The sequence below is a fragment of the Punica granatum genome, chromosome 6, assembly GCF_007655135.1.
Source record: "Punica granatum isolate Tunisia-2019 chromosome 6, ASM765513v2, whole genome shotgun sequence".
In the NCBI taxonomy this organism is placed as follows: Eukaryota; Viridiplantae; Streptophyta; class Magnoliopsida; order Myrtales; family Lythraceae; genus Punica; species Punica granatum.
Genome location: NC_045132.1, coordinates 10,226,323 through 10,237,344, shown reverse-complemented (window position 1 = coordinate 10,237,344; position 11,022 = coordinate 10,226,323). Strand labels below are relative to the sequence as shown.

Sequence of the window (11,022 nt, the reverse complement as noted above, 5' to 3'; positions counted from 1 at the left end):
TTTTGGAAAACCTTATGGGCGAAGCTTGGTACTAAATTGCTATTCAGTACGGCATGTCATCCGCAAACTGATGGTCAAATAGAAGTGGTAAATCGTACTCTCTCCTCTTTGATTCGAGCTGTTGTGAATAAAAACTTGAAGAGTTGGGATACTTGCCTTGCTCTGGTTGAATTCTCTTATAATGGGAGCATCCATAGCACTACTAGGAAGACTTCTTTCAAAGTGGTTTATGGCTTCAATCTTATCACACCCCTTGATTTAGTACCCTTACTAGCCAGTTCAAGATTGTGTTTCGATGGCAAGAAACGGGTCGAGCAGATCAAAGCTTTGCATGAGCAAGTGAAGTTGCAGATTGAGAAGAAGAATGCAGCATATGCTCAGGGCGCGAACAAAGGAAGGAAGCAAGTTCATTTCAATCTAGGTGATCTTGTTTGGATTCACTTTCATAAGGAGAGGTTTCCAAGTAAGAGAAAGAGTAAGCTGATGTCGCGGGCTGAGGGTCCATTTCTTGTCAAGGAGAAGGTTAATGACAATGCCTACAAGATTGAGTTGCCCGATGATTATAATGTTACAGCGACCTTCAATGTGAGGGACCTATCTCCGTATTTTGAAGATGAAGAAGATATGGATTTGAGGGCAAATCCTTCCGAACCGGGAGGGGATGATGTGCCCAAGAATGTAGCCTAGGACGAGGCCAGATATAGTTTGGGTCCTATCACGTGTTCCATGGCCAAGAAGCTTACTGCAACTCTTCCCAGGCTGTTTACCTTACTCAAGTGCTTGGAAATAAGAGACGAGGAGTCCAACCCAAAGTGATGGTCCATATTTTAAAATACTTGAGTTGTTACGAGAAGATAATATTTCTATAATATAGTTTCTCTTAATTAGATATTATTTCCTATATTAGCTTGAGTTAGCAGTCTTATGTTTCTTATTTTAGCTTATTACCTTATCCTATTTTAGGAAAGTAATCTAAAAGGAAGTTAGATATCAGTTTCCTATTCGAGTCAAGGGGGGTGTCTTCCCTCTATATAAATATGCACCTTATTGTAAGAGAGGAGACAAACTTTGATGAATATTTGAATGAAATTGCCTAGAGCGTTTCATCTATTTTCTTATCTAAACAAGTCCTTTGTTTAGTAGCGAAAATCCTGATTCTTATTGTTCTTCCTTGAGCGTGGCGAATCAACCCGACTTTTCTTACTCGTGGCGAGTCATTTTATCGAGTGAATTCTGTTGGTTCTACCCTCCACCCTTCTTTCTTACCCAGTTCTGGTTCGTGAGCCTATCAATCTGTATAAGGTCAGTCGTGGTACGTGCTGGTGTATATCATATGATAAATTGTTCCAATTGAATAGCATTGAGAAAGACATGCCATTGCAAGTAGATGTAAGTGTTGACTGATGCGCCTGCACACACACACACACACACACATATATATACACGTGACTAAATAGGCCTCCTTTGAGAGGTGGATTCCTCGGAAGGGATGAATTTGTCCCCAAGAGGGGAGCTATGTAAAGTGTACCTTGGAAGGGATAATTGAATCACTAGCCAATTGATGATTGCTCCCTTTCTGTGTATATCGATGGGATTGAATGGTACCAGTGTTTGTGAATCTGAATTGCTATAATTGATGTTACTATTAAATTGATACTGTGAAGGTTATGAAAGAAAAGTTTAGTGATCTTACTCCCTTCGATTGAAGGAATCATTGTTTCATGGTGTATTGAGTGTGATTGTGGTTCATTTTATTTCACTTGCTCGGTCTTGATATTAGTGCTTCAATTATGCATTATCCGCTTACTGAGCTTTAAGCTCACTCGTTTCATTTAAAAAAATTTCAGGTCAGTAGAAGTTCGAGGATTTGATATCGAGTTATATGGATAACTTTTGGAAAGAAGATAGTGAAGCCTATATACAGAGTTCATATATGTATTCTGTTTGCTTGACAGTGATAGTTTATTTAGTGTTATGAATATATGTAAAGTGTAGTTGCTCTAAATGATCGAGAGTACTGTATAAAGTCGTTTTGTTTTAATATAGATATGAGTAAAGCGGTCTAATAAATATAAATAAGGTTTTGCACACTTCTGTAAAATTTTTATTAATCAACCGGTACCGATCATGATCCCAAATGAGGCTAAGGCTCAATTTCGGGTCTTGACAAAACACCCACTAAGATCCTTATTGCTGCGTTTGGTTTCATAGTAGGATTTTAAAATCAAATTTTGATTTTGAAAAAGAGGTATAAATGAGACCCATCTTTTAACTTTGTATGAGTTATGTTGTTTTGTTGTGAAAAAAAGTGATATAAATGGGACCCACTCTTTGACTTTGTATAAGTTATTTTGTTTTGTAGTGGGTAGAGTTAAATTAGAATTGTGATTTTAAAATTGTATCCACAAACCAAACAAAGCCTATATATTACTCGGTTATAAGATATGGGGCACTGCTGAAAGCACCTCATTTCGGCCCAAACTCGGTCAGACATTTCTTAAGCACATCCAGATCAGAGCAAGATTGAATAGAAGAACTTACATGGAACATTACTCTAGAAAACAGACTTCAGGATATATTAGATAAGTTTCCGAGTGTCCTTTCTCAAGTTTTAATTCTTTTGGTGCCCATTTTAAAACAATACGGGGTAATTAGCAATTTTTCCTTCAGTAGGGACATCGCATGTTTTTGGTCCCTGCAAAACGATTTCTAAAACGTGACGTGCGCTCTCCAGAGACTTTATTTTAAAAACTCTAGTTACTCGTATTTTTGATAAAAATGAAACCTTAGCTTTCTCTGATTAAAACCCCTTAATTACATGATTTATTCAATAGGAGAGTGGTTCGAGACACGAAACAGAGAAATTGATATTCTCATGTAACAAAAAATATGCATTTCGGGGTATTTTCAGCCAAATAATGATCTCTTGAACATGAAAAATAATAATGATCTCATGAACATGAGAATATTTTTCAATGAAATTTCATCGTCAAAATGTGTTTGAAATCTTCAAGAAAAGTGAAAATGAAGTTTTTAAAGAAGTTCAAGGATTGAGGCGTGACTAAATTAGACCAAACTAGTTCAGTTCGGATTTATTTAAATTTAGTGTCGTCTTTTTAGAAAATTAAGGAGGCTCGGGTAGGAAACAAGCATGTGGCAGTGGGCTCAAGTACTACCAGTGCCTGGCCACCGACTAGCCAGCCTTATCCGAATGGCCAGCTGGAGCTCTTTGGAGTTTTGAAATTCGAAACATCTTTTCATTTTTGCCCTATGGTTTGTAAAATTGCAAACCGATCCCCGAGCCCCCTTTCTCTATAAATAGAGAGTTATTTTTCAGATTTAGGACATTTTTGGCAATCCATGTGTTGGAGTTGGAGCCTCTGTCAAGAATGACCCAAAAATTCACATAATTAACCTAGGCTCTAGCCAAATTAGTAAGGAGATCCCTTAATCGGAAGTCGGGCGACCCATATGGTGCTTATTTCCCGAAGTTTGGCCAGAAACGAAGGTAAAGGCTGACTTAACAGTGGCAGGTTGGCCATTATCTGAGCTTTCCAGCTCGGGTAGTGACCGAACTATCCCTCTCATTCCCTAATGTCGACTTGTTATGCAATTATCTAGGAGAAAACAGAACATTTCATGCTTTTTTCGTGCATTCTAGGCTAGTATCTTGCTAGGATAGTCGTATATGTATTTATATGTATGTGAATAGGATGATTTGAGTAGATTAGAGTAGATTAAATGGTTAGTATCATGCATATACACTAGATTAGGCTTGATCTTGCTATTTTGGTGTTAATCTTGCCTGTTTGAGCTTAGACTTAGGATTAATCAGTTAGTATCTTGCTAATTAGGTTCAACACGACTTAAACTCATCATGTTTGCTTTCGGGTGTGCTGCTAGAGTGATGACCAAGCCTAATTTCTCGCAAAAATGGCTTAAGAGTCGATTAATTGTGTGAAAGTGGACTCATACTTTCCGGCCATGTAGGATATATAGGAGCTTATTTCGGTTATTATCTTCATTTTACCGCAAAATCGAAATGTCTACTTTTTGTGATTTTGCTGAGCATGTTATTAAGTAGGGTAGATGGTTTAATTGGATGAATTTGGATTGAATTAGGAGGAAATTGCATGAATTAGGGACATTAGACTTACGGCCATGGGTGATTACACGTCGGATGGTCTAATTGCTCCATTTTTGCTTTAAATTACACGTGATTCCCCCTGCTGCTTTCTGTTGAGTGTGGCCGAGTGGCTGTTAAGGGGCAATTAGAATCTAGTTGGCTTAAATAAGTGAAATTAGGGTAAATTAAGCTTGATTAGCTTCTGCCATTAGGAGAGTAGGGTCCAAACGAGTCAACTTGATGTGTATAGGTATGAATTGACGAGTTTGAAGAATCTGCGAATGCATGTGTGTCATGGCCGAATGTGGTTACATAGGTCTAGGAATCCAATTTGTGGTTTAATTGAGTAATTGAAGTGTCCCGCACGCTGCTTTCTCCACCACAACGCACCGAGTCTTTGGAGACCCACCCTTCAGTCGGCAATAATGTCGGACATATGGAACCAGCAAGAGCAGTTAACTCCAACCATCAAAAGAATCATCAATGTTCCAGCCTTGACAGCAACAACAAACTCAGAGACGAATTTAATGATGATACTCCCAAGTTACCTTGTCCACAAACTGGAAATCTCGATTGCAACATGGCCGATGCCACGAGGAGAGGTGGAAACTTCCCTCCAAGTGACTCCCGTCACTGACACTCTATATGCCTACCCCTATACACCAGTGGATATGGATAACGACCAAACGACAAACATGACAGACCCTACCCGATACCATATGAATGTGCTGGTGTGGAATTGCAGGGGAGCTGGAAACACCAACTTCAGGTGTTCTCTGAGGGATGTAATAAGCAACAACCACCCAGATATCGTGGTCCTGACAGAGACCCGTTTATCGGGTGATCGAGCCGCTCAAACAGCCTCCATGTTCCCGTTTGATGGCTTCTTCTGCACAGAGACTAGAGGACTCTTCAGCGGCATCTGGATTATGTGGCGAACTGATAGAGTACATCTTCACATCACAGGCTCTACAGAACAAGAAGTCCATGCAACAGCCCAGGTGACCCATCCCAACTCTCCTCCTTGGTTACTTACTGCCATTTATGCTAGCCCCCGCCCTAGGGAGCGAGAAATTCTCTGGCAAAACCTTCGTAATGTTGCTGATACTGTGAGTATGCCTTGGGTAGTCCTTGGGGATTTCAATGAAATCACTAGTAGTTCAGAAAAACTTGGTGGCCATGCTGTGAATATGAATAGGGTGTCAACATTCACTTCTATGCTTGACCATTGCTCTCTTACAGATCTTGGCCACACAGGGCCAAGATTTACATGGACCAACATGCGATCCTCTTCTAATCTTATTATGGAAAGATTGGATAGGGTGGTTGCGAACCCAACTTGGCACCTTCTTTTCCCGGAAGCTTTGGTCCAACACCTCCCTCGTACACACTCAGACCATTACCCTCTCTTACTGAAGCTTAACCCAACCATGTTGCCTAAGCTGAGCCGACCCTTTCGGTTTGAATCTATATGGCTCTTGCACATTGATTTTAAAAAGCTAGTCATCAATACATGGGAGCAAGTCCATTTCGACCACAGCAAGGCCATTCCCCTATTCAAAATGAATGTCCAGCGCTAGAACAAGGAGACTTTCGGGAATGTGTTCCACAGAAAGCGTACTTGTTTGGCACGCCTTTGGGGTATTCAACGCTCTCTTGCCCGTCGTCCAAGTCAATTCTTAGTCGAGCTGGAACAAAAACTCCGTCATGAGTATTCTATGATCCTCCAGCAAGAGGAAGAGCTATGGGCATTGAAGGCAAGGACTAATTGGATAATGAATGGAGATCGCAACACTAGATTCTTCCACATGTCAACAATTGTCCATCAACGTCGAAACAGAATTTCGGCTCTGCGCAATACAGTAGGTGATTAGATTTCTGATCATGAACCTCTCACGTCTTTAGTTCAGTCCCACTTCCAAAAACTGTTTTGTTCTGGAAAATCCTCATGTTCATGGGGTTCTTCTCCTCTGCTCAACTGGAAAAGACATTTAGAACCACTGATGGTTGCTTCACTTGTTTGCCCCCTTCTTGATCAGGAAACTATAGATGCTCTCTTTTCCATCCAGCCATATAAATCCCTAGGTCCAGATGGTCTCCATGCTTGCTTCTACCAGAGGTGTTGGGATGTTATAGGTCCTTCTGTCCAGCAGGTGGTCCTTCAATTTTTTTACTACCTCAGTAATGCCTGCAGGTGCTAATGACACCCTCATCTCGCTCATTCCAAAGAATCAATCACCAGAAATGATCTCTCAGTTTCGACTTATCAGCCTCTGCAACACCATCTATAAGATCATCTCTAAGATTCTGGTCAGAAGGCTGCGTCCCCATCTTAGCACTCTCATCTCTCCTTTTCAGTGTAGCTTCATACCAGGTCGCCGAGCCTCAGACAATGTCATTCTCCTTCGTGAAGTTATACATCACTTTCGGAAACGTAAGGGAAAGCAGGGGAACTTTGTTCTCAAACTGGATTTAGAGAAAGCCTTCGACCGCCTAGAATGGTGTTTCATCCGGAAAGTCCTCAACCATTTTAACTTCCCCAATGCTTGGATTGACTGGCTCATGGCCTGTATCTCAACCACCAAGACCTCCATCCTGTTTAATGGCGGCTGTCTTGAGCCTTTTCTCCCCTCCCGTGGTATCCGCCAAGGCAACCCTATCTCACCATATATCTTCATCCTTTGTATGGAATACCTAGTTCATCTCATCGAAGATAAAGTCGAATCAGGAACCTGGAAAGGAGTTAAACCAGCACGCCACAGCTTTACTTTAACTCATCTCCTTTTCGCTGATGATATACCTTTGATGGGCACTATCTCTTCCGCATCACTTAGCTCCGTTAAAACGGTGCTTGATGCTTTCTGCATGGAATCAGGAATGAAAATCAACCTGGCAAAGTCCAAGCTACTTTTCTCCAAGAACACGTCTGCAACCCAACGCCACCAGACATGCAGGGCTTTCAACATTGAGGAAACAGATGATCTTGGCAAGTACCTCGGTTTTCCCATCAGCCTATCCCTTCATAAGGAAAAAGATTTCAATTTCGTCGTTGACAAGGTTCGAACTAAACTTGCGGGTTGGAAATCTAGCTTATTGTCCATGGCAGGACGAGCTGTCCTTATCAACTCAACTTGTGCTGCTATCCCTCCTTATTATATGCAATGCTCGCGATTCTCGTAATCCACGATTCTCAGACTTGATAAAATAAATAGAGACTTCCTATGGGGCTCTACTTCGGATAGAAAGAAGCTACACCTAGTATCCTGGGATGTTGTAACCACACCGAGGGCCATTGGAGGTTTGGGTATCCCTCGCATGGACATCCGGAACAGAGCCCTTCTTGGTAATCTCATCTCCAGATCGTCATCTTCAAAGGCACCTTGGGCTTGCCTCTTACGCCGGAAATTCACCTATCTTAATCCAGCTAGACTATGTCGAGGATCCAGTAATTGGAAAGCACTCCGAGTGGGTATGGATGTTTGGGAAAAAGGAGCAAAGTGGTCGATAGGAAATGGATCTTCAGTCCTATTTTGGACGGATAGGTGGTTAGGATCAACCCCACTCAGGAGCCTCATTCAAGGTCCACTACCCGCTCAAGAATCCAACAGATTGGTAGACTCTGTCTTATCAAGAAGCCGGACTTGGGACTTCTCTTCCCTACCATTCGTACTACCGCACAGCATCCAAGACTCTTAATAGGGCCTCCCAACGGGTTTAAGAGATGATGTCTGTTGGAAAACCGAGCACGTGCGCAGCGGAAAGTTTAATTACGGTAAAAATCAAATTTTTATCGCGTGCTCGTTTAATCAAAAACTTCAAGATCACATCTTGACATAAGAATCACCTTCTAAACGAATAGATAACATCACACAATGAATCCATAAGAAAAGTTACGAACTTTTCACTAACCTTATTGATTCGAGTCGATCAAATTAGCCGTCCAAGTGTCCGGCCTCTAGCTCATCCACACGAGCACGTCTCCACCGAGATTAGACTCCTCTCGACCCGTACACTCCGATCTAGGTCACCGATCTCGAACGGAATCGTCACGGAATGAAAGGATCTCTTCAAGGACGTCAAGGACAATACCGAAACACCGAATTAGAGCCGAGAATAATTCCGATCAGCCTTGGAATTCATTGCAGCAACTGTGCAGCCGTCTCTCCTCTTACTCTCTTTCTAATATTAGGGTTTTCGATTAATTAACCTCTTAGGTTAACCGTAAGAACATATCTATATATATTCTTACCCTAGGGACTAAAATGCAATTATTAATTAATCCAAATTAATTAATAAATCACAAATGAGTCCTCACAATTTAAGTCATCCAATGACTTACCCTTATAGTTAGAAACAAAGATTAAATAAGTCCTTGACACGAGTTTCCATCAATAGACGATCTATTTACAGAAACTCTTCAAATAAGGAAACCATCGTATTTCCTTAATTAGATTTATCCTTGATATTGAACTCGGTTTCAGGATGTGCTAGCACCCTTGCAACCACATTGCAAACCTCGTTCGATAATTAATTTCTAATTAACTTCCTTAATTAGAATTAATTCTTTTCTCGGTTTAGACACGCTCAATGTGTGTGACTAACTAGGTTCATCATCAAATGGCAATGGGATTATAGTATCAACTCATTTGATACTACCAGAAACTCTTTCTGTAACCAAAAGCATAATTCCCAAAATGCCATTGGTTCCCAAAGTTCACGAGTGACACCTAGCAGCATATTGTGACAATCCAAATGATGACGAATGTATAATTGGAACATTCTAATGAACCCCTGATCGTATATACCATGCACTGAATCCTTTCACTACAAGATCCCGATCTAGCTAGAGCTACGGTAAATGCCAAACTCTATAGCCGATCATATGGACTCTCTAATTTCATTCTTAGATCCGTAGCACTTGAACAAAAACTCCTTTCTATTCAAGTCTATCTACCCCGGCCGAGGATTTCTCAATCCAGAATAAAACTCGTATCCATAGGACATTTTCCCTGTTTACTCAGGTTAGTGAATCCCGTCTTGATCAGACACCTAACTCCAAGTATAACTAACTAGGACCACTATCTGCCGAATACTCACGCTAAGCACAAATACATTAGCAGTAGCGTTCCATCTCAGGTCTAAGGACTATATGCACTAATACGATCCAAACAACATTCATTGACATTAGTAAATTACCGTATGAATGTTATCTGCACGTCACGTTCGACTACTTATCATATAAGTATCCACATATCTGTCATGATAACAGTTATCAAATAGTATGAGACTCACTACTCCATCTTCATTAGTATCTGTATACTAATCATGGAAACAGATAGAGGTGACGATCTATCTGGAGAAATAATGTCCAGTTAAGTCTCCTACGATCGTGAACAGTTTAAAGATATTCTTACCGAATTACTTCGTCACTCATATTCTTAACTCTTAAGAATGAAGCATTCAAAATATCTTAAGGACTTTATTCTAATAAACATAGACAATATACGAATAATAGAATAAACTTTATTGCCATAAAAGGAATTATTCAAATACATAAATCAAGCTCTAGAGCATATCACTAACAATCTCCCACTTTCACTAGAGCCACTCAGTACAGTATCTAAGACCCATCTTCTCAAGATGTTTCTCTAGCTGCTGCTGCGTCATGGCCTTCGTGAGTGGATCAGCAACATTATCTGCTGAAGCTACTTTCTGCACAGCTACAACGCCTCTCCCGATAATCTCTCTGATAATATGATATCTCCTCTCAATGTGTTTGGACTTCTGATGTGACCTCGGTTCCTTTGCCTGAGCAATTGCTCCAGTATTATCACAGTACAGCTCTACTGGTGAGGATATGGAGTGAACAATACCGAGTTCAGTCACAAACTTCCGAATCCAAACTGCCTCCTTCGCTGCATCAGATGCAGCAATATACTCAGCCTCTGCAGTGGAATCTGCAGTTGCCTCTTGCTTAGAACTCTTCCAGCTAACTGCACCTCCATTACAGGTGAATATATAACCGGAGATAAACTTTCTATCATCCACATCTGATTGAAAATCAGAATCTGTAAACCCGTCTAGTCTCAACTCACCTCCTCCATATATCATAACCATATCCTTAGTTCTTCTCAAGTATTTAAGGATGTTCTTGACAGCAGTCCAATGATCAAGTCCTGGGTTGGATTGATACCTGCTAGTCATACTAACAGCATACGCAATATTCGACCTTGTACACAGCATAACATACATCAAGCTACCTATAGCCGAAGCATAAGGCACCTGTGCCATCTTCTCTCTCTCCTCAGGGGTCTTGGGAGACATTGCTTTAGAGAGATGGATACCGTGTCTCACAGGGAGCAATCCTCTTCTGGAATCTTGCATGTTGAACCTCTTCAACACCTTATCCAGATATAGAGCTTGGGATAGACCTATCAATCTTTTCGGTCTATCTCTATAGATCCGAATACCTAGAATATAGGTCGCTTCTCCCAAATCCTTCATGGAGAAAGTATTAGACAACCAGACCTTTACAGAAGTGAGCATACCAACATCATTACCCATCAGCAGAATGTCATCCACATATAATACAAGAAAGGCGATCATGCTCCCACTAGCCTTCTTATACACACATGGTTCATCTTCATTCTTGATGAAGCCAAAGGACTTTACGGCCTCATCAAAACGTCGATTCCAGCTCCTCGAAGCCTGCTTAAGACCATAAATGGATCTCTTAAGCTTGCACACCTTGGACTTATCCTTGGATTCAAAACCCTTGGGTTGGTCCATGAATATGTCTTCCTCAATGTATCCGTTGAGGAAGGCGGTCTTGACATCCATCTGCCAAACCTCATAATCATAGTGCGCAGCAACGGCTAGCATTATCCTAATGGACT

The 11,022-nt window shown here is 41.0% G+C and overlaps 1 protein-coding gene across 1 annotated transcript; it reads right to left on the bottom strand.

Moving 5' to 3' along the window:
- Positions 1 to 9,724: 9,724 nt before the first annotated feature.
- On the bottom strand, positions 9,725 to 10,417 carry LOC116212138 (secreted RxLR effector protein 161-like). Its single transcript, XM_031546710.1, has one exon. It carries the CDS (start codon positions 10,415 to 10,417, stop codon positions 9,725 to 9,727), a length of 693 nt encoding a protein of 230 aa, XP_031402570.1.
- Positions 10,418 to 11,022: the final 605 nt, after the last annotated feature.